The 25,472-nt window shown below is 40.4% G+C and overlaps 1 protein-coding gene across 2 annotated transcripts in view; it reads right to left on the bottom strand.

Annotated features, from left to right (window-relative positions):
* LOC126483609 (CD109 antigen) overlaps positions 1-25,472 on the bottom strand; it is an 847,818-nt gene that overhangs the window by 41,482 nt on the left and 780,864 nt on the right. For both annotated transcript variants that reach the window (XM_050106646.1, XM_050106647.1), the window contains 8 exons: positions 24,037-24,261; positions 21,018-21,204; positions 20,504-20,679; positions 17,964-18,215; positions 16,920-17,069; positions 16,668-16,807; positions 9,642-9,805; positions 9,332-9,555 (listed from right to left, as the gene is read on the bottom strand). In XM_050106646.1, coding sequence (XP_049962603.1) covers positions 9,332-9,555; positions 9,642-9,805; positions 16,668-16,807; positions 16,920-17,069; positions 17,964-18,215; positions 20,504-20,679; positions 21,018-21,204; positions 24,037-24,261 — 1,518 coding nt within the window. The remainder of the gene's footprint in view (positions 1-9,331; positions 9,556-9,641; positions 9,806-16,667; positions 16,808-16,919; positions 17,070-17,963; positions 18,216-20,503; positions 20,680-21,017; positions 21,205-24,036; positions 24,262-25,472) is intronic.

Below are 25,472 nucleotides of genomic sequence, written 5' to 3' on the forward strand. Positions count from 1 at the left end.
GGTGTCTCAGAGTGAACCAAAGTGGTGATGTTCAAACATGGAGGAGATACAGAGAGACGGGCACTGTCGATGACATGCCTCACTCAGGCCACGCAAGGGCTACTACTGCAGTGGATGACCACTACCTACAGATGATGGCTCACAGGAACCTGACAGCAACATCACCATGTTGAATAATGCTTTTCGTGCAGCCACAGGACGTTGTGTTACGACTGAAACTACGCACAATAGGCTGCATGATGCACAACTTCTACATCTACATCTACATACATACTCCGCAATCCACCATACGGTGCATGGCGGAGGGTACCTCGTACCACAACTAGCATCTTCTCTCCTCGTTCCACTCCCAAACAGAACGAGGGAAAAATGACTGCCTATATGCCTCTGTACGAGCCCTAATCTCTCTTATCTTATCTTTGTCGTCTTTCCGCGAAATGTAAGTTGACGGCAGTAAAATTGTACTGCAGTCAGCCTCAAATGCTGGTTCTCTAAATTTCCTCAGTAGCGATTCACGAAAAGAATACCTCCTTTCCTCTAGAGGCTCCCACCCGAGTTCCTGAAGCATTTACGTAACACTCGCGTGATGATCACACCTACCAGTAACAAAACTAGCAGCCCGCCTCTGAATTGCTTCTATGTCCTCCCTCAATCCGACCTGATAGGGATCCCAAACGCTCGAACAGTACGTGTTTTATAAGCGGTCTCCTTCCCCACAACTGCCATTACATGCTTGTCCCACTTCATATCGCTCTGCAATGTTACACCTAAATATATAATCAACGTGACTGTGTCAAGCACTATACTACTAATGGAGAATTCAAACATTACGGGATTCTTTTTCCTATTCATCTGCATTAATTTACATTTATCTATATTTAGAGTTAGCTGCCATTCTTTACACCAATCACAAATCCTGTCCAAGTCATCTTGTATCCTCCTACAGTCACTCAACGACAACACCTTCCCGTACACCACAGCATCATCAGCAAATAGCCGCACATTGCTATCCACCCTATCCAAAAGATCATTTATGTAGATAGAAAACAGCAGCGGACCTACCACACTTCCCTGGGGCACTCCAGATGATACCCCCACCTCTGATGAACACTCACCATCGAGGACAACGTACTGGGTTCTATTACTTGAGAAGTCTTCGAACCACTCACATACTTGGGAACCAACTTCACTCCCAACGTCCATTGCGAGGTACATCTTTACAACCATGACACCATGCAGTGTGGTACAGATGGGCCCAAAAGCGTGTCAAATGGCCCGCTCATGATTGGCATCACGTTCTCCTCACCGATGAGTGTCGCATATGCCTTCAACCAGATAACTGTCAGAGACATGTTTGGAGGCAACCCGGTCAGGCTGAATGCCTTAGACACACTGTCTAGCGAGTGGAGGTTCCCTGATGTTTTGGGGTGGATTTTATGTGGGGCCGACATATGCCGCTGGTGGTCATGGAAGGTGCCGTACCGGCTGTACGATACGTGAATGCCATCTTCCAACCGATAGTGCAACCTTATTGGCAAATTATTGGCGAGGCATTCATCTTCATGGATGACAATTCGCCACCCCACGTGCACATCTTGTGAATGACTTCCTTCAGGATAACGACACAGCTCAACTAGAGTGGCCAGCATGTTCTCCGGACATGAACCCTATCAAACATGCCTGAGATAGATTGAAAAGGGCTGTTTATGGACGACGTGACCCACCAACCACTCTGAAGGGATCTACGAATCACCGTTGAGGAGTGGGACAATCTGGACCAACAGTATGCCACGATGAATACAGGCATGCATCACTGCAAAAGTACATGCTACTGGGTATTAGAGGTATCGGTGTGTACAGCAATCTGGACCACCACCTCTGAAGGTCTCGCTGTATGGTGGTAAATCATGCAATGTGAGGTTTTCATGAGCAATAAAAAGTGCGGAAATGATGTTTACGTTGATCTCTATTCCAATTTTCTGTACAGCTCCCAGAACTCTAAGAACTGAGGTGATGCAAAACTTTTTTTGATGTTTGTATTTTCATTGGGGAGGAGGGGGGAGGGGGAATGCAGTGCAGAAGCCAGTGGGCGTTCTAGTGAGATCCCCTCCTGGGAATGGAGAATCTGTAGTAGAAATAAGTTGATAGAGGAGCAGGAGCATAAGATCTGTGCCCTTCATGTGCAGTTACAATGCATGAAGGAGGAACTACGAGGGCTATCCACAAAGTACATTACGTTTTCGTTTGGGTCCGTTAGGGGCGGGGCTAGCACGGCCATCTTGGTGTCATGCCATTACGTCACTCAGTTGGCATCCTGCTGTGCTAGTGAGAGGTTCGTGCTGTACTCCGTTGAGTTACTGTGACAGTTTGAAATGTCAGCGTTAATTGAAAATGCCGCAAAGTGTGAAGTGCGTGCTGTAATAAGGTTTCTGACTGCAAAAAACTGTACACTGATAGAAATCTATAGGCAGCTTTGTGAAGTGTACGGGGACAACATAATCACTGAAGGTGGAGTGTGTCATTGGGTCATAAAATTTAAAAATGGCCGAACTAACGTTCACGACGAAGAGCAAAGTGGAAGAGCCAGCATAGTGACTGCCGAACTTGTCGAAAAAGTTGATGCCGCGGTCCATGAAAATCGTAATTTCACAATAACGGAACTCTCTATGAGTTTTCCACAAATTTCACGAAGTTTGTTGCATGAAATCATTACCGAAAAGCTTGGTTACCACAAGTTTTGTGCAAGATGGATACCAAAAATCTTGACAGAGATTCACAAAAATCAGCGAATGGCTGCAGCGTTAACGTTTTTGGATGCTTACGAGAAAGATGGCGACTCATTACTCGATCGCATCATTACTGGTGACGAAACATGGGTTAAGCATGTGAACTGAGAGACAAAATTGCAGTCAATGCAGTGGGGCCACACAAATTCCCCCCAAAAACCCAAGAAATGCATGCAGACAATGTCAGCAAGGAAGGTGATAGCGACTGTCTTTTGGGACAGAAAAGGTACGATTTTTGTGGATTTTCTGGAAAGAGGCACTACAATAAACTCTCAAAGGTATTGCCAAACTCTGCACAACCTCAGAAGAGCAATACAAAACAAGTGCAGGGGAAAGTTGGGCTCAAAGATCTTGCAGATTCACGACAACACCCGGGCCCACACGGCAAATGCCACTCGTGAAGTTCTCGAATCTTTTAAGTGGGAGTTGTTTCCTCATCCGCCATACAGTCCCGAGCGACTTCCACTTATTCCCAGCAATGAAGAAGTGGTTGGCTATGCAGCGTTTTGATGACGATGCACAGCTTCAAGAAGAGGTAACCACATGGTTGAAGGCGCAGGCGGCCGAATTTTACGACGAAGGAATTTCAAAGCTCGTCCATCGCTACGATAAGTGCCTTAATTTAAATGGCAACTATGTAGAAAAGTAGTATTTAAGTGTGTCTTTCATCTGTATATAATAAAAAAAAATTCCAATACTTTATTTATTTTTAATTCCAAAATGTAATGTACTTTGTGGATAGCCCTCGTAAATAGGTTGAGGAGGGTGAAGGGTGGTGGGAAATGGGAACTGGCAGTTGGCAAGAAGGCAGCTAGAAGGAGGAGGTATTGAGACAGTTATACTTTGAGTATATGCAATAGATTTGACCAACTGTCAGAGTTGAGTGGAAAGAAGCCTCTTGTAGCTGTAGATGTATGGAACGTGCAGCAGTCCTCGTTTTGGGGAGTGAGTACCATATCACCAGCATGGTGAAGCCTAGTGCAGGGTTGGCTCAGGTGACTGACAGCATAGGGGAGTTATGTAGGAATTTTATGAAGGAGGATCAGGTAGTAATAGTGGATGGAGCACGGAACAACCTTGATATGGACAGGGAATATGATGTAGGTAGTAGCTACTCAAACTGGTGGCAGTAATGTGGATTTCGTGCAACTGTTTCAGCATCATGATCGACCTCATCTTAATGCGGTTCTTAGGCGCGTTAACAAGGGGCTGGAGAGGGTGCTGATGGCAGAGGGGATGGATCACATTTGGGTCTATCAGCAGATCAGGTTTCACTAGGCATGGCCTGCACGTCAATAGATATGGGAATGAGAGGCTGGCAAAGCTTATAGGTGACAGTGTATTGGGTGGTGGTGGGATCACTCATAGAAAAATTCCTGTAGTAGTTGGTGTTAAAGCTGCACCTTTTTAAGATTGAAGTCAGCTGATAGGTATACCTGCTTAAAGGGAGTCCCTCTAACTAAGGGCTCACCTTCAGAGGACGTCGTGTTCCCAAGTAGAGAAGGAATTAGCGTATTTCTATTGGTATGTCGGAGCACCACTTAAATAATTTAACAATTCTGAGGCTTCCTTTACCAGGATACAGATTAGCTGGCTGTTTTTCAAGGATTTCCTTGTGGGGTGAGGGAGTGGCTATGTACGTTAAAAATCATATTCCATTTGAATCCATACACATATCATGGCACTGCAGTGAACAGATATTTGAATGTTATGCAGGGGCAGTTGAATTTAGTGTAACTAAACATCTAATTGTTGTTGTTTATAGGTCCCATTTCTGCTCAAGCTAGAGAAGGTTCTTGATCCACTTTGTAGGAAGTACCAGAAATTAGTTATGTGACATCAATATAAATTTTGTACATGATGGTGCAAGAAAAAGGATGTTGGTAGATCTCTTAATTCATATGATCTGATGCAGACTATATTTTTTTCCAAATAAGGTGCAGGGGAACAGTAGCACAGCCATAGACAATATTTTTATTCATTCTTCATTACTAGATGGGCATTCTGTTAATAAAAGGGTGAATGCCATTTCAGACCATGATGCACAAACTTTTAACACTGAAAGGCTTTTGTACTCAAACAAATGTCGCATATAATTACAAGCAATGTAGGAAAATTAATCCAACAGCAATAGAGAGTTTTCTTTAAACGTTGTCAAGAACAAGAGTGGCAGGATGTTTATAGTGCTGATAACATAGATGATAAATATAATGCTTTCTTTAACACATTTCTCTTGTTCTTTGAGAATTGCTTTCCATTAGAACGTTCTAAAAACGGGGTACTAGGCCTGGGTGGCTGACTAGTGGGATAAGGATGCCATGTAGAAGAAAGCAGGAATTGTATCAAGATGTTAGAAGTAGTCACAATGAAGCTACAGTAGCCCATTACAAACAGTATTGTAAGGTGCTTAAAAATGTTATTAGGAAGGCAATGAGTATGTGGTATGCAAATAGAATAGCTAATTCACAAGATAAAATTAAAACCATATGGTCAGTTGTGAAGGAAGTGTCTGGTTAGCCGCACAAGGTCAATGATATAAAGTCAGTTTGTAGTAACAGTATTTCTGTTACTGATAAATCAAATATATATACTGTTACTGATAAATCAAATATATATACAGTATTTGATAATCATTTTCTGAGCATTGCTGGTGAATTAAATAAAAATTTAGTTTCTACAGGGAGTCATATAACTTTCTTGGCAAATGCCTTTCCGAGATTGACGTCTGAAATTTATTGATAAACAAAATCTTAGGAGAAAAGCACGACACTCCGGAGGTTTCCTCTGTGATGCTATTCCAGATGTGTCGAAGACCAAACAGAATTCTATTATTTTTATTTTTTTAACAACAAAGCAAATAAATGGGAAATTCAAAAAAATGTTCAAATGTGTGTGAAATCTTATGGGACTTGACTGCTAATGTCATCAGTCCCTAAGCTTACACACTACTTAACCTAAATTATCCTAAGGACAAATACACACACCCATGCCCGAGGCTGGACTCGAACCTCCACCGGGACCAGCCGCACAGTCCATGACTGCAGCGCCTTAGACCACTTGGCTAATCCCGCGCGGCTGGGAAATTCATGGGGGGCTTTTGGAAAATTTTGATTAGCAGAAAAGACAGGTGATGCAATTAGTAATGCTATCATAGATGTATTTAACAAGCATGCAATTGATTTACAGCACTGTTTAGGCCAGTGCTTTGATAACATATCAAATATTGCTAGGTAAAGAAAAGCTGTGCAAGCAAAAAGTAGAGACTTTTATCTGCTGACAACATTTCCTCCTTGTGCAGCTCATACTCTGAACTTAGTAGGATTACATGTTACAAGAAGTAATGAAGTAGAAGGTACATTCTCCAACTGTCTGTACCAGCTGTACAATTTCTTCACTGTAGCCCCACAGAGTCAATCTTTTCATGGCCTGTCCGGAACAAGATGGAGGGCAAGAATTGAGGAAGTGAAATCTACAGCAGAAAAATTACCAGAAGTAACAGAAGCTTCCTTAGACCATACAAATGTAGGAAGTTTTAAGTCTGCTGTCAAAAGAAACTTCCCTTGATAATGAAATGAAATATACTGAAGCTCTTACAACTGCCATAGATATGGATGTAAGACATCTCTCGCCTGAAATCTTAACCAAAGTTAAAGTTGAAATTGGGACTGAGGAAGTATTTTCAAAAAATAGAAGAAGGAAAAGGAAGGTTTTCATTGTTCATTTATAAAGCCATAGTGCCCATAGTTGCTTTACAATTCTTGAGGGTATTTTTGTTCTGTCATTGAAACTACAAAAATATGTGATTTTTTTCACCAGACGTGTTTCCCTATGTTGACGTACAGCATCATCCGTGATGTGTAATTAATTTATTTACATTTTTATTTGCTTTTAGATCGAAAAATAGTCCGTTAAGAATATGTTGATTTGTACTTACGGTGATTTTCAGTTTATTTCTTGCTTTCATCAGGAAATGCCATCTGTTAGCACACTTGTTTTTCTGCATCAGGCACTGATAATTTTCCTCTAATTTTTAGTTGTTCTGCAGCACTATGCATTTCTTATGTTTTTCACAACACATTTTTATGCACATCACTATATTCTGTTCGTTTTTGTACTTGTAAGTATTTGTTGTGGTTTGTGTTTTGTAGAGCTGCCAACTACTTTATTATTAGATTATTGTATTGTGAAATTCTATTAGATATGTTTCTGTGTATTTATATACTGTGTAAGGGTAGGGAAGCAATATTGACTGAGGATTTTTTTTTCCTTTTTTTCATTGTAGGGGAGGTGGAAACCATGATAAGTGGACATAAGTGTACAGCAGTGTGATGGAGTGTGAGTGTGAGTTAGAGGAAAAGGTGAGGAGCAAGAAGTGTAATGAAATTGTGTGTGTGTGTGTGTGTGTGTGTGTGTGTGTGTGTGTGGTTGGGAAGGGGGGGAGGTTTGCAGAGATTGTGAAAAGATATACATTGGAATGACTGGCAGACATTCGATACAACATATAAAGAACACACCAGAGTATTTAGATATGGTACAAGCCATTCAACATTTGCAGATCATCTAAAACAAGAACACCATAAACCAAGCAATATTGAAGAAGTTATATCATAAAAATCAGTTAAGACAGACACCTCCTCCCTTTCCAAGAAAATTTCCACAAAAAAACATTAACACAAAATAAACAGTTGCTCAGTGACCAAATAAATATTGGAAACCAGACGCTATATAAAATAATTGATGAAATTAGATGAAAAAGAAAAGAGCATTTCCATCCTTCACCTCCCCCCCCCCCTCCCCCCACCTCACTCACTACATCATTTCACTTCTTGCTCCTTGCCTTCTCCTCTAACTCAACACTCCATCACACTGCTATACACTTATGTCCACTCATCATGGTTTCCCCCTCCCATACACTGAAAAAAAGGAAAAAATCCCTAAATCACTATTCCTTCCCTACTTTTACACAATATATAAATACAGAGAAACATAACTAATAGAATTACATACTTAAAATAATCTAACAATAAAAAAAAGTTATAGGTCGAAGACACTATATTGGCAATAAACAAAACACAAACCACAACACATACTCAGAAGCACAAAAACAAACAGAATACAGTGGTGTGCATAAAAGGGTGTTGTGGAAAACATAAGAACTGTATAGTGCTGCAGATCAACTAAAAATTAAGAGGAAAATTATCAGTGTCTGACGCAGAAAAACAATGGTGTGCTAGCAGATGGCATTTCCTGATGTAAGTGAGAAATCACCTTGAGTACAAATCAACATATTCTTAACGAACTGTTTTTCAATCTAAAAGCAAATCAAAATGTAAATAAATTAATTACAGATCACTGATGATGCTTTACCTCAATAAAGCGAACCAGGTCTGGTGAAAAAAAATCACGCATTTTTGTAGTTGCAGTGACAGAACAAAAATACCTTCAACTTCAAGGAAGGTTTTCTTTGTTTGATTTGATACGGGTACTAGAAGAGCACATGAAACTGAAGAACAATAATTTCAATATGAGTTTTTTGACATAATAATAGGCAAGACTATATCTCAGATAGATTCTCTGTGTAGACATGAGAATATTTGTGCAACTTTTGAAGCCATTTTCAAAATAAGTACAACTCTGGATGATAGCGATGCAACTAAAAAATTATTAGAAATTAAACTGATGATCTGAGTGATAATTTCATCAGAGAGATATACAAATGTTGAGAGCAGATACTTTTCGAGATTTGACAAAGACCAGAGAAAACAAAGGGCTTCCATTTCTTCTTCTAAATGAAATTTGTAAGTTGAGGTTACAATCTTTATTTCCTGAACATGGCATTGCAGTCAGGATTTCCACTACCCTATCAGCGATGCTACAGGTGAGAGAGGACTTACTAAATTAGCATTAATCAAGAACCATTTAAGATCAGCTTTAGGGAAGTGAAACTCGATCAATTAGCACTGTTATCAATAGAGCATGAACTTGCTTCTAAAATGAACTTCAGTGTAAGAGTAGAAGATTCAGTGTTCCATTTACAGCTGTCTGAAATCATTCAGCTGACACTGAAAGTTTCAACCTGACTTTTTAAAGCAGGATAATGAAGCATGCTGCAAAGATTGCTCACTAAATGTTAAGTTTGTTTCTTTTAGTAGCTTCTTTTATTGTTCCATATACTTATATTTGTATCTATTCAAATATGGTAAATTCAATTAATAAACAAATTACTGACAGTGCATGTGCAGGCAGCATTTATTTACTGTTCACACCTAGAACAACATTATGGAGAATCAATATTTGAGATAATTAACACACAGATAATTAACACACATGGGCTGGAAGGCTTGGGGGGGGGGTCCTGACAGAAGTTTGTCTAGGGACCCACAAAATCTCATGGTGATATGACCAGGCAACGAATTTCATTTACTTTAATTAAAGTACTGTATGCCATATAATTACGCTGCTTAATATTCCCATGTCATTATCTAAGAGAAACTATGAAAATAAGACATACACTCCAACATGTTTGATGAAGACAATATACAGACCTCAAGTGACCTGTGAAGCATCCCAAATCCATTGGTCGGACTCATCCCAAACGCTGAAACCATCCAGTGAGCAGGTCGCTCAGGGACACGCAGATTGAAGATGTACCTCCCATGAGGACCAATGTTAATGTCCTTCCACATCCAGACATTGTCATACTGACGTTGTATTCTGCTAAATCTGAACTTTCTGAAAAGTGCCAAGTCATTCTGATTGACCCTTGTACCTGTGAAATCAAGCAATATTAAAAGCTGAAAAAAAAAAACCTAAGAGATTTCTTGGAACAGACTAATTCTGTACAACAAAACTTACATCCTGCCTCATCTGTGCCATCTTCACAGTCATATCTACCGTCACATCTTTTCTCAACTCGATAGCAACGGCCATTCAGGCATTCTGCGTACCCGGCAGTAAGGTTACAGTTATCAGGACGACGAGGTACAATTACATCACTGAAAACCACTAGCCCTGCATATCTGCAACAAAATAATAGAGCTAATGGTGTCTGAAATTATGTAGCAATATTCAAAAACCACACACTCTTACGTTACTACAGTAAAACTGACTATGAGGCAAATACTTAAACAAGAAGAGGAACAGATTGTGGAATTAGGGACAGGATGACCATTATGAGATATGGAGAAACAAATGTCATTTTTTATCAGCTATGCAGCAAGTCAATTTCAGGTACTTTCATTTTGCTCAACAACAAGAAAGTGTTGAAATCACCTGAAGGCTGTTACATTAAAGCAAGGTTCACTCACTAAATAGCTCAACAGTCAAATGATACCGGTACACTCAAAAAAGTAGGAATTATTTATGTGAATAAGTCACTTGTTTTACAGAAAAAGAATGAGAACAAAGAATGCTCTTTTAAAAGCACAAAGTATGAAGACTGTTATGTGTGAATTATCCACAGGATTCATGTGCTAATTTCTGATTTTTGCAAGGAGTTATGCACAGAGAAATTCAATTTTCTACTATTGCTGCCGCCCCCCTCCAAAAAAAAAGTAGTAGTTTGATATTAAACTTTCAAGTCTCTCTTCAACTTCAACCCTACAGTGTAGCTTTATAATTGTTGTTACATAATTTAGTGGATTTCCTGAAGAAAAAACCAACAGGAATGAAGTACCTGGAAAAAAATAAAAATAAATAAATAAAAAAGTCTGAAAGAAAAGTGAGTCCATAGCCCGTTATTCTGAGCAAATAATTGGTGATGAATGGATGGTAACTGATAAATCCTGACCTAATCATCCTACCTGAAGACAAAGGTTCCACCACTGTTATTATGAACTGCAGTGACAACCTGACAGCAGGCATCTGCCAATTATCTCTCTCTTCCACCAATAAATTCTGCCAGAGTGATCCCATCCCAGAAGTCCAACACAACCTCCAATCCCTGCTTAAAGCCTTAGTCTCTTCCCAGAACATCTCCCCTGAATCCATTTCTCTCCTCACCCCTATGACACCCTGCACACCCACCTTCTACACCAGGGCCGGGCCAAACGCTGCACAGTGTGCAGACGTGCGGAAGTGCTGCACATGTGCGCACATGTGCAACAGTGAGCGACAGCGACATATGTTATTAGACATGTGTCCTAAATGAACGGCGGCGGCTCCACTTCCCTGTTTATGTGGTACAAGCAAGAGTGCAACATACCCAGTCTCGTTTACCCCTGGTGACGCAGGTACTGTGAAAAAGCAAAGGACGGGAGGTCTATGTTCTCAGTCGTTTAAAAATGACTGGGAACTGGAATCCTTTTTTGTAGCCGTTGGTGAAAACTCAGTGTTCGCTGTGCCGCCGAATAATAGGTGGACAGCGTAAGTTTTCAATTGAAAGACACTACAATACATATCACAAAGACGAGTGTAGTGTACTCAACAGTGAAGAATGGCAAGTAAAATTAAATGTCCTTAAGAAAATGGATGAGACACATGAACTCGATTTTACTGTACGTCAAAGTAACTGATACTTCTTGAACTCTTAGTTTCTTGTGTTACATTTACGTCTATTTTACTGTATGCTGTACAATGCACTGTTTCCAATTTTCCACAATGACAACCACACTAAATCTTCACTGCGAGCAAGTTTTAAAATCGCATTAAGAATTGCACAATCTGGGAAACCCTTTTCCGAAGGAGAGTTTGTGAAAGGGTGTCTGACTGATGCTGCAGAACTTGTGTGTCTCACGGACATTAGCAGGTTTCAAGAAATCAATCTATCCAAACAATCAGTGACAAGACATATCAGAGCTATGGCCGGCAATGCGCACAGGCAGCTAATAAATAAGGCTAAAGACTTTGTTGCTTTCTCTGTAGCGCTCAATGAAGCAACAGATCTTACAGATACAGCCCAGGTTGTGATATACACACGAGGTGTCGATAACGCACTTTGTGTAACAGAGGACGTTTTGGACTTCGTACCTTTGAAAGGGACTACTACAGGTGCGGACTTACTACAAGCTGTGGAGCAAGCGATTGATGGTGTCGGTATGGACTGGAATCGGTTAGTCTCAGTGACCACAGATGGAGCACCATCAATGCAAGGCCATCAGAGAGGGCTCATAGCATGGATGCGCAAAAAGCTAGGGCGCACAGACGAGACGTTGTATGGAATTCACTGCATTCTGCATCGAGAGGCACTTTGTGCAAAATCAGTAACGTTAGCAAACGTCATGCAAATTGTTGTGCGTACTGTAAACTATCTGAAGACACATGGGCTTACGTATCGCCAGTTTCGGCGGCTCTTGGAGGAATTAGGAGCAGAGTACAGCGACATACCTTACTATACCAAAGTACGCTGGCTCAGTCAAGGTAAAATGCTGCAAATATTTTTTTATTTACGTTTGGTCATAGTAACATTCTTACATGAGAAGGGAAAAAGTGAACCTATGTTGGAAGACCCTTGTTGGATATCAGACCTTGCATTTCTCGTGGACATTGCATCTCACATGAACAGCCTGAACGTCAGTTTGCAAGGTGAAAATAATTTAATTTCTGACATGTTGGAAAAAGTAAATACCTTTGAAAGGAAGCTTGCACTTTGGGAGAGCCAGCTATTGACAGAAAACACTGCACATTTCCTGACTCTTGGACTGGTCCATGAAAGTGCTAGATTTCAAGAATACGTGTCAATAATTGTAAAAATTAAGGAACAATTTCGAGCACGATTTGCAGATGTTACGAGTTTGTCTCCTGTCATTCACCTCTTTGCTCGACCGTTCTCATCATCGGTTGAAGATGCTCCGAATGATCTACAGATGGAACTGATCGACCTACAATCCAATACAAGACTGAAAGACAAGTTCTTTGCAGTGCGAAGTACAAAAGAATTCTACGAAAATTTTTTATTACAAGAATTTCCACGCCTGCACCGAGAATCCGCGAGAGTTATGTCCATGTTCGGGTCGACATATGTTTGTGAAAGGTTTTCTTCGGTGATGAAAATTAATAAATCAATGTTTCGATCAAGCATAAGTGAGGAAAATCTTCGCAACTGCTTGCGTATGTCAATGAGCCGTGCTTTTGTGCCCGATATTAACTATATCATCTCTCATGACCAGTGATAAACATGTTTGGATTTATTCCTTTCATAATTAAAAATTATTGTTTACTAACTGTGCACTATTGCCTCATTCTGCTCCATGTTACATTATTACCAGGAAAATTGGTCATTAAATCGATTGTTCCAATGTATACTTACATTTAGGGTTTTTTTTAATGTGTGAAGGGCTGCGCTCAGCTGAAGTCAATAAAACATAACATTCATCTAATTGTTGGTTATTATGCAGATTTCAGACGGAACTGATGAAAGATATAGCAATAATGGTATTGAAATGACAAGTGATCATCGAGAGGTCTGCGGTTATCATTCTGTTCAGAAGTCAGTGAGACAGAAATTATGTGGGTGTAACTGATGGCACCAAGAATTAGTTATAGGAAACCTTGCATTAGTTTAATGTTATTTGAAATCATGACTAAGGTTCATTGGAAGTTGCTAAGTGCTCTCTTTCTTAAATACTAGATCAAAAACATTACGCGTATTTACTTGCCGTCAGTCAAGCTGCCTTAATAAAAACCCACGGTTGTTAACCATATTACTTGTCTTACTGGGTTAAACTGTTAACATAAAAGTAGATGTCTCAATGAGTAGACTGTGACAGTATTTTAAATGTTTAATACGCGAAAATACCTTCCCATGGTTGGCTTGCAAGCTGTGGAAACAGCACTAGAATGCGCCGGTACAGAATATCCCAGCAAGTGGATAAAGCGACATCTGTGCGTAGAGATACGCACTACATGAACGCTGACGGCTGCGGCATGCACGCCGTGACCCGGAAGTTGCACATGTGCAGGAGCACCACACGCGTGCAGAATTTCTGGCCGGCCCTGTTCTACACACTCCCCAAAATCCACAAACAATCTTGGATGCCCCATTGTTGCTGGTTATCATACTCCCAATGAAAGAGTTCTGGCACTAACTGACCAACACCTCCAACCAAATGCCCATAATCTAGCCTCCCACGTCAAAAACACCAAACACTTCCTTCACCGACTCTCCACCACGACAACTCTTTTACCTTCAAGATCCCTACTCGTCACTGTTGACATCATCTCCCTATATGCCAACATCCTTCATGCCCATGGTCTTAGCACTACTGAACACTACCTATCCCAACGTCCTTCAGACTCCAAACTCACTTCCTCATTTCTCATACACCTTACAATCTTCATCCTAAACCACAACTACTTCTCCTTTGAAGGGAAGGTATATAAACAAGTCCTCAGCACAGCCATGGGCACCCACATGGCACCCTCCTATGCCAATCTTTTTTACGGGCCATCTGGAGGAGACCTTCCTAACCTCCCAAAATGCCAAATCCATAGTCTGGTTCATGTTCATTGGTGATATCTTTATGATCTCTATTGAGGGCCAAGACACCCGAACTTCGCTCCTCCACACCCTCAAAACGCTTCAAGTGGTCCTCCTCAACTCAGCATGTTACCTTCCTAGATGTTGGCCTCCACCTCTCCAATGTCTCTATCTGTACCTCTGTCAACATTAAACCTACCAACCACCAACAGTACCTGCATTTTGACAGCTGTCATCTGTTTCACACTATAAAATGCCGCCCATAATACCTCGGCCCATCAGGATGGTGTATCTGCTGTGACAAAAGCTCACTTGCCCAGTATGTTGAGGGTCTCACCAATGCCTTCACAGATAGGCACCATCGCTAGACTTCGGCCATGATCAGATCTCTCATGCTATTTTCCCTCAGTCCTCTCCCCATCTCCAAGAACCAGCCCTTCATCACCCAGTACCACCCCAAACTGGAACAACTGAACCGCATCCTTCGTCAGGATCACACATCATCATGTCCTGAAATGAGGGACAATCTACCTCAGATACTTCCCATCCATACTAAAGTGGTGTTCCATTGTCCACCCCATTTACACAATATCCTAGTCCATCTCTATGCCACTCCAAAGTCCAACTGCTTGCCACAAGGATCATATCCCTGTGGAAAACCCAGGTGCAAAATCTGCCCAGTCCATCCAACCAGCACTTCCTATTCCAGCACTGTCACATGTTTATCCTACCTCATCATGGGACGAACCACCTGGGAAAGCAGACGTGCCATTTACCACCTCTGCCGCAATCACTGCACATCTTTTTATACTGGCATGATTACCAACCAGCTGTCCACCAGGATGGATGGCCACCACCAAACTGCGCCCAAGAGCAAAGTAAACCACCCTGTGGCGCAGCATGCAGCTGACACAACACATTTGATTTCAATGTCCGCTACACTATCCAAACCATCTGGATCCTTTCCTCCACCACCAAATTTTCTGAACTGTGCAGATGGAAGTTACCCTTACAACACTATCCCTGCCTCAACCTTAGGAACATACTGTCCCCACACCCTCCACCCAATGGTTTCCACCCACTCTGTCCTATCATCTCTTCCTCATTCTCATCTCTTATCCTGTTTATTTGCTACCCTCTGCCAACACATCTGCCTGTCTTTCCCCACTCCTCTCCTTTCTTGCTCCTTTTTTTCCCCACCTCCCTGCCTCACAACCTCCTCACACTGCACCTGTAGGCAGTCTAGTCCCTGCACACTGCACCAGACAGCGTTCGTCTCTCTACCCAACTGTACAATACAATGCCTTCCCCTTCCCTGCACCATCCCGAATGCTGCTTGCATCCCACGTGACAGTTGCAATCCGGTATGAGATGCTGGCTGCCATGTGTGCATGAGGTGTGCTTGCTTGTGTACGAATGATGTGTGTCTTCTCTTTTACTGATGAAGGCTGTGGCCGGAAGCTTTATGTAAGTATATTTTAATTGTGCCTGTCTGCAACATAACACGTCTTCTTTGTGCTAAGTAGCAATCTGTCTTTTCCTATAGTGTTGATATTCCTACCATAATTTCCAATGTTTGATAACTGTATGTGCTTTAGCTCAACTTTCTGAAGTATACTGCTATTTTGTGAGAATTAAAATAAACAGATATGTAAGTATCCACCAGTGTACTATGAAATATAAAGTAAAATTGATTTGAAAGATGCTCGGCATTGTGAATGTGGGCTGCTACAACAACTTCTCGCAAAAAAAAGAAAAATGAAAATGCTTCATAACAGTTTTGTGAAGTTTAGAAAATATTTCAGAGTTCACTGTGTGTATTCCTTAGCAAAGAAGTTATAAAATATATTAAAGTCAGATTAATTAAATACTGTCAGTGACCGCTAAAAATTCACAATAAAACTGTTACTTTGCCATGCTCTACACAGCCTCCATAAATATCTGCAACAAACATCTCTTACCAAGATCTTCCATCCACTGAATTCTATCAAGTGATGATATGATCAAATCAATATACAGGTATGTAGCATGCCGCATTAAGAGAGGGAACAAAAAGATCCACCGACACACAGACTTTTCTTAACTTCATACAGACGATGAGCATAAATTTTGAAATTCATTGTTGCAATGGATGAAACAGCAGTATCCTATTACATACCACCTTCAATGAGGGAGTTGATCTAGTGGAGTTTACTGAATACATCACCAGTAGAAAACAACTCACTAGGTCAACATCATCATAATAATCTTTTGTGATTTCAAGCTAATTTTTGTGATTGAATTCAAGGCACTGAGTGCGAGTACAAATGTGCTCCATTATGCTTCATTTCTGCGCCAACACAAAGACAAAATTTATGGGAAAAGACTGTCTCTGTTAGACGATGATCAGATAGGTGTATTCACAGAGGCTTCTGAGAATATCTCACTGAAGCTATTTTTGTGTTAAAAATTGCAGTAAAACTTACTCAAATGTTCGATTGGCATCAATTCCAAATGTGGATGAAGGAAAATATGCTATTTCATCTGGGTCACCAGCATGAGACGTCCACGTCTGTATTAAAGTACCATTTGTCTCCTCATCAAATGTAGCCATTTTTGTCAGTACCTATAAACAACAATTTTTTGGAGGTTAGTATAACAACTGTGACAGTGAAATAAATATGTCACTAAATAACATGAATATTTAAGAACAAGACACAGAATGCAATTAAACTTACATTAGCATATGTTAGCTCATTACCAGCCTGCATGGAATAGAAAGCTCTATCAATGCCTGATAAGCCTACATAAGCCCCAGGCTCTCCATAAATAGCAACTTCAACTTTCTCTCCAGTTCTTGCTTTTCTGTTGTTGATGAACACTGTAAACTAAAATCACACATGATGTTACACAAAAGAAAACATCCATAACTGCTAATAATTCATAAAACACACACACACACACACCATCATGTCACTAGGAACCTCAAAAACTGCATAGCTGGATATACAAGGCAACTGAGTTACAGCGTTGTCACTAAAATTTTGATGAGTTGTAAGAATTATCACTTGTATGAGTTGGCAAGGATTTTCTGACACTGCGCAGGCAAAGCCACTGTTCTGTGGTCAAGCATACCAAGCATTTACCTGTCCTAAGCAGTGTCACAAAGCTGCATCTGAAGGTAATAAATGTGTTGTATGCATTAGGTTGACGGATGAACTACAATGAGTTCATGTAATTAAAACCATGAGTTAGTAAATACTGGTGAGCTAGCCAGAAATGTATCATCCTCATAAAATAACCAGGGAGTGTTAATTTCATACAAAGAAAATATCTAAATTGCAGTTGTTTCAAAGAAAATGCCTTTTTTGCATGCTGCACATTGAAATTTTTATTTGTATTTATGCACCCAGACGTGTTTCGCCTTTTTTACAAGGCATCTTCAGTGGGTGTCATGTAACATTACATGATTTTTCGATTTTTACACACAGATTATGGTTTCACATCCAGGTTATAGATTTAAAAACAGTTCCTTAACGTTTTTTTATGAAATGGAAAGGTACTTACAGGTCATGCGCACTCTCTCTCTCTCTCTCTCTCTCTCTCTCTCTCTCTCTCTCTCTCTCTCTCTGTTTCATCTGACTAAACTGCACATAACATTTTCATTTACATGTATATTCCACATTTGAAAACCATTCGCAAACTTTCATATAAGAAATAAAACGCAATAAGCACACAGAATTTTGTAACTGAAGGATGAAAATAACATTTATAATACTTACATTATTTCGAGAAATTCCATTGACAGGGAATGTGAGACTGTCCGCCACAATATCCCCATACCGACCGACGTAGTAGACAAGAATGGTGGCAGCAGGTGCCATTTCCGCACTCAGTGTAATGGCAAAGCTACAAATATTGTCCTGCATTCTCTCCTGTCCAGTGTGCAGTATTATACCCTTTGATAGTAGAATATAGTTAAAGAACTCCAAATAGAAATTGCTCTGCACATGGAAAATAGCATATTCTCCAACCTGCCAAAACAGATATCACAGTTATCAATAGTAAACACTCAGTACGTACAGCAGTAAAGTACCAGTACCACCAGTTACATCAGGCCGCCCAAGACCTATTTATAAAAAAAGAGTGACTCAGAAGTATTATGTTCATTAATTATTAAATGTTATTAATTTATACAGGCTTATAGGTTCTGGAAACTGCCATAAGGACCAGCTGTCTAGAAAGTGCAAACATGAGAGCAAATAAGGTCACCGAGAGAATTGAGAGCCAATAAAGTCACTGAGAGAATTAGTTATTGCTTGAATTGTTCATACAGAAGTGTAAGAACAACATACACTATGTGATCAGAAGTATCCAGACACCCCCAAAAACATACTTTTTTCATATTCAGTGCATTGTGCTGCCATCTACTGCAAGGCACTCCATATCAGCAACCTCAGTAGTCATTAGACATCGTGAGAGAGCAGAATGGTGCGCTCTGTGGAACTCACGGACTTTGAATGTGGTCAGATGATAGGGTGTCACTTGTGTCACCCATGTCTGTACACAAGTTTTTCACACTCCTTAAACATCCTTAGGTCCACTGTTTCTGATGTGATAGTGACATGGAAACATGAAGGGACACGTACAACACAAAAGCGTACAGGCCAATCGCGTCTGTTGACTGACGGAGACCACCGACAGTTCAAGAGGGTAGTAACGTGTAATAGACAGACATCTAACCAGACCATCACACAGGAATTCTTAAACTGCATCAGAATCCACTGCAAGTACTATGACAGTTAGGCAGGAGGTTAAAAAACTTGGATTTCATGGTTGAGCGGCTGCTCATAAGCCATACATTATGCCAGTAAATGCCAAACGACACCTCGCTTGGTGTAAGGAGTGTAAACATTGGACGACTGAACAGTGGAAAGATGTTGTGTGGAGAGACGAATCACGGTACACAATGAGGCGATCCAATGACAGGATGTGTGTATGGCGAATGCCTGATGAACACCATCTGCCAGCATGTGTATTGCCAACAGTAAAATTCGGAGGTGGTGGTGTTATGGTGTGGTCGTGTTTTTTGTGGAGGGGGCTTGCACCCCTTGTTTTTTGCATGGCACTATCACAGCACAGGCCTACATTGATGTTTTAAGCACCTTTCTGCATCCCACTGTTGAAGAGCAATTCGGGGGATGGTGATTGCATCTTTCAACATGATCAAGCACCTGTTCATAATGCACGGCCTGTGGCGGAGTGGTTACACAGCAATAGCATCCCTGTAATGGACTGGCCTGCACAGAGTACTGACCTGAATCCAAAAGATTACCTTTGGAATGTTTTGGAGCACCAACTTTGTGCCAGGCCTCACCGATCGACATAGATACCTCTCCTCAGTGCAGCACTCTGTGAATAACATGCTGCCATTCACCAAGAAACCTTCCAGCACCTGATTGAACGTATGCTTGTGTGAGTGGAAGCTGTCATCAAGGACAACACACACTGAGTTCTAGCATTACCAATAGAGGGTGCCCCGAACTTCTACGCAAGTCATTTTCATCCAGGTGTCCGGATACTTTTGATCATATAGTGTATAATCAATGTGCCCTCTCATTCCAGCATCTAAGACAGAATATATTCCTCAACACTTTCTTCCTCATATGTATTAAGAAAAATTCAGTAAACCTCTGGGAGCTGAACCCACACTCACAACACACTTGCCAGTCACACTAGCACTAGGGCATATTTTAAAGTTACTGGCAGCTTCACCCCTAGGGAGTAATTCATGTACACCTTCTGTCAGCATCTAATGTATATCACACGGTCAAGTGCAACACTGTTTTCAAACTGTTTGTACACTGTGTAAGTGAGATGCAAACTGGGAATCAAACTGGCATTTATGGAAAACAGTCTAAAATACACAGTCAGGCTGGCTGGCACACTGGCCCCTGCCTTTTACCGCAAGCCGCTGGTGCATCACCTTGTCTCCCAAGGCAGGCACTATAAATGTTCACCTATCAGGGCAGATAAGGAGGAACGTTATAGTTAATAGAAAATGACTGTGCAGGTGATAAAAACCATTGAAACCTCTAGCATCTGGTTTCTCACAAACAGCATTAACATTTACTCCTGACTCTCTGTGTTGAATTAAATAATGGCTGAATTTGTATATTAAAACAACAAAAATTTCTAGAATGATAAAATACTACAAAGGTTCCTGAGAGCTTCATTACAAAATAGCAGACAAAATACTGACAATTTTTTTCTGTTATCCCTTATATCTAACATACTAACAGCTTACAATATAGTATTTTACCTTGGCATCAGTGGTAGACGTTGACACTTTGATCTGGTGGTTCATTGGTGAAAAATGTGACAGCAAAAGTAGACTGGCCTGTGCTTGCTGTCCATTAACATCATCAAAGTATGCAGTAATCTCCATTGAATGTATTTCATTCAAAAGCTGTCGTGACCTGGCATTATCTTCATAACCTGAAAATATTTAACATATCAATAGCCTCTGAGGCTGTATGGCACCTTATGTTACAATTGATTTATTGTAATCTCCAGATGTAGAAGTGCAGACTACAGTTCTTAAAATGAATATGTATACAACTTCCTCAAGATGATACATCACAATCATATGACTGAAGTTTTCAATAGTACATCACAGAGGTGATTTGTTGTTCATCTACCCCTTAACAATGCTTCTCCTTTGCATGAATACAGATACTCAGCATGGAAACACAAGTATTCAAACAATGACAATGTGTCACTTAGGCCATTTCAGCTTTTTGTAGAAAAAACATGATTTTATTAAAGCTACTGACCTAGTTCTTCTTTCAGGTCCACTTTCAACTCCCAAATACCATCCTTCTCAGCAGACATCTTCAGAAACCTCAAATCCATTGAACCACCTCCTGATCCTTGTTTGTTTACTTTTGATCTTACACTCATTCTACCTGAAAGAAGTCGTTCACGAGACAGAAGGGAACCGTCGTGAAAAGAAACTGAAATCTGCAAAAGAAAACATTGAAGGGAGAAAGGTGAGTTATAGAATTATAGCGATAAAAGGCTAAAAACATTCTAAGCCATGGAGGAAAAAATTTCCTCTCAAATGAGCAATAAAGACAGACACAAATAAGGTCACATCAATGCTAGCTTGTTAGTGGTGACTGAATTATTCAAGGATTAAGCAGGAAAGTAACCCAGTCACAAGCAGAGGAATACAGGTGGGTGCAAAGAGAGGAGAACTTACCACAGTTTAGTCTAAATGTGGTCATTTCACTTTTGATAGTAAATTAGGGTATACTTTAATTAGTACTCTGTAACTGATAAAAATTAAAATATAATTTATGTAACCAATAAACTAACTCATTCTACATCAGTTTAACAGAAATCGAGCAAATTATCTACGAAACATGGAAGATGCCAGCTAATTAAATGCCAGCAAATTATGAGACCTTAAAGTCTGAGAAATTCTATAAGGCAAAGAAAGGTGAAGTCAAGAAGTTAAGAGTTGCAGTAATGGCAGGTTATAGCTCTAAACACAGATGAGGTAAGTGGACAGCAATATAGAAGAAGGAAACAAGCAAAAAATTACAACTGAACAGGCAAAACACAAAATTGCAAACTAACGTAGTATATGATGGCAGCAGTGGTAAATGACCTCATTTGATGTTAGGAGGAGGAGGATATTGGTGTTTAACGTCCCGTCGACAACGAGGTCATTAGAGACGGAGCACAAGCTCGGATTAGGGAAGGATAGGGAAGGAAGTCGGCCGTGCCCTTTGAAAGGAACCATCCCGGCATTTGCCTGGAGTGATGTTAGGAAACAAGATTCCAGCTCTGAAGGTCTAGGTTACTGGATTGAACAGAAACATTGTAAGCTGTGCTCACACAGAAAAAGAAACAAGGTTTAAAATGTGTTATATGCTCTACAGCAAAATATTTAAAACAAAACAAAGAACAGCAATGAAATGGGGTCAGACAATCACATAGTCTGATCAGTATACTGCAGAGTCAAAATGCTAAGAGCAGGTGCAGGGAAAATAGTCGGTACCATGAGTGCCATTTAGTGAGTATTTGTTGTTCCATCTGTCACCTTATATAAAGTAAAGTAAAGTCTATAGTGCAAGTCCACGACGGGCACTAGGAGCAGGAGGAGGAGGGTGACTGGGCCTGTTGCCCCAGCCATCTTTACCCCCAGGAAAGATCCCCAGCACCCATTTGGCAGCAGGCTGAGTGGTCTGGGGGACATTCTGGAGAGACTAGGATGACGAAAAGCCCCTACAGAATTTGAGCAATAAAAGACTAAACACATTCTAAGCCAAATAAATACCACATAGGAAAAAAATTTACTCACAAAGGAACAATAAAGATAGACACAAATAAAGACTGAATCAGGGCTTTCAAGACTGAAGTCTAGTGCTCTACTTATTAGACCACAATAACCACTCGTCTGTCACCTATGTGGTGTTTCTGAATTCCCAAAAGACACTCCATGAGCTGCTAAAGAGGACTGAGTACATTATTGAATGAAAACTCACTTATAGATATAAGTTTACATAATACAAACAGAAAATGTCTGAAATAATGTACTCCCCCCCCCCCCCCCCCCCAATCTACTGTGTGAAACAGCAATGGCAAATTACTGTGATTATGGTAACTTAGTTTTGTACCTAATTAACAAATTAGGTAAAAACACAAACAAAAACTGTCTGAATAGGAGGAGCATGTAGTCAGCACACTGCTCTCCTGGTCACTATCAGTTTTTGTCATCGGTGCTGTTACTTCTCAATCAAGTAGCTCCCCAATTGGTCTCACAAGGGCTGAACACACCCTGCTTGCCAACAGCATCTGACAAACTTGGGAGGTGATCCACCCCAGTTCTAGCAAAGCCCCAGTTCTAGCAAAGCCCGACAGTGCTTAACGTTGGTGATCTGATGCGAACCGGTGTCACCACTTCGGCATGGCCATTAGCACAACAAAATAGATGGTATGGTTAAAATGGGTAATGTATGACTTGGACCTCACTATAATCCCTAAGCTGTGAAGTGGTAACGTACATCCACCATATATGTAAAACAAACATACATCTGCCTTGTAAAAATTATTTGTGGTTGAAAAACTATCTAATACAGTATATTGACGAATATGTTAAATTATTTGAAGCATTAGTGCGATTGTAGAAGTTTTAAACCAATACAGAATATAAATATTTTGTGAAAAAACAAAGGCGATAAACAAAGCAGATGGAAGTACTCAAGAACTACAATGTGGTTCTTTATACGGAACAAGGCTTATGAGATTCTGAAAGCACAATTCCACATGCAAACCAAACCATTACCATATTTTATGAATTCTGAGGGTGCAGCAGGAATATGGTGTAACAGCAAGATTTATGACGAGGGGGATGAGATTAAAGTTTACTGTCCCGTCAACAATGAAGTCATTAGACACATAGCACAAGCTCCAATTGTGGAAGAATGGGTAAATAAATCTATTGTCTCATACTGAAAGAAAGCATCCAAGCATTTGCTTAGACGATTTGCAAAAATCACAGGAAACCTAAATCTGGATAGCTGTATGGTGATTTGAACAATCATCCTCCTGAATGTGAGTCCAGTGTGCTAGGCACTGCAAATTTTGGTCCGCTATTGCAATATGAAACAGTTCTGAAATGCATGAAACTCACAACACAGATAGTTACACTTACAGTCAAATAAAAAATGTCTACACTGCAACAAACAGAATAGAGAGAGAGAGAGAGAGAGAGAGAGAGAGAGAGTGAGTGAGTTTACTTAGTGACAGTCAAATAGAAAGACTGAGTATTTATATATTACTTACATAACATGTAAATGGCATTGCTGGTTTAAAGACTTGTGGTGAGCCTCCAAGAAATCCCACTTTAATTGAGGAATTATAAATTCTCGAAATTGAGTAACCATCTATAATTTCATTCAGAAAATGTTCACCAACAGTTGCAGTTATAACAACTTCCATACCATCCAACTGTGGGACATATTGTTCAAGTTCTGTCATGTCATATCGAAAATCATAAACACCATCAAACTGCAAAAAAAAAAAAAAAAACAATTAAAATGGTTTATCAAGTTACTTGGATTTTAGAGAATGATGATTAATCGTATAAAATGAACTGATTACTTACGGTGCTGTTCAAAATTTTATTAATTAAAAATTTAAATAAGGTAAAATAGTGAAGTCAGTTTCAGCTCAAAAATCCTTCATTTTGTAAACAGTCTTCATGGGTTTGCCACCGGATGACGTGCAAATTCCACAATATTTTCTCAGAGCAACTGTCCGACATCCTCATGTGGTTCAACCTCGCTGATTGCTACGCACAACTGACGGTATCCCCAAGTCAACGCCACTGTATAGAGAACACAAGTGCGAAGAATGCGCAAGTGCAGAATCACGAAAGCACAATGATTTGCTGATAGATGGCACCATACTCAAATGTCCACTACAAAAAATCGCAGAGTGGCCCTCATGAGCGTACACTGTACGGTATGTTCACTAACGTTGCAGCCTGACGTCACTCACTAAAAAACCACACTTGAGCAATGTAATGAAGGGTCTAGTTTTCTCGTCGTGATTTAATAGCAGCCAATGCAGGGTTCTAGACTGTGCTCAGTTGAACTCCCGCACCACATTGATGAGATTATCAGCTGTGCGGATATGTATTACTTCCTTAGTGACACAATCCCAGAAAAATGATGCCGGGGATAAAACTTCCATCTTTTCAGAAATAATGCAATGTACTGTATTCAGACAGCGTTCTGCAAGTGCCGACTTTTCCGGTTTGCGTTGGCGTGTATGACACTGTTGTTCATTGTAGCATTCTTGTATTTTACGAGATATCTGGCCTATGTATGCCGCTCCACATTAACAAGGAATCTTGTACACACCATGTTTCCTCAGGTCAATATCATCCTTAGCTAAATCCAACAGGTTACTCAATTTTGCAGATGGTTGAGTATTCTTCGGCTTTTCGATGACATGGCATCAAAATATGTCAAAAATGTCAAAGTGGTACATGTCTTCGTATCTTCATTCTGCTCTATAGGTTGAACTGAATGCATCATGTATCTGTCTCTCATATTAACTATTTTATCAGAATACTGCCTCCAATTGTTTCATTTCACTCGACAGGCTTTCAGGATCAGATACCGCTCACAATCTATGAACCAATGTACATAATGCACTAGTGCACTGGGCAGGATGAAGACAGCTTGTGGCCTGCAAATGTAGATCTGTATGCG

Source organism: Schistocerca serialis, chromosome 6 (genome assembly GCF_023864345.2).
Source record: "Schistocerca serialis cubense isolate TAMUIC-IGC-003099 chromosome 6, iqSchSeri2.2, whole genome shotgun sequence".
NCBI classification, from domain to species: domain Eukaryota; kingdom Metazoa; phylum Arthropoda; class Insecta; order Orthoptera; family Acrididae; genus Schistocerca; species Schistocerca serialis.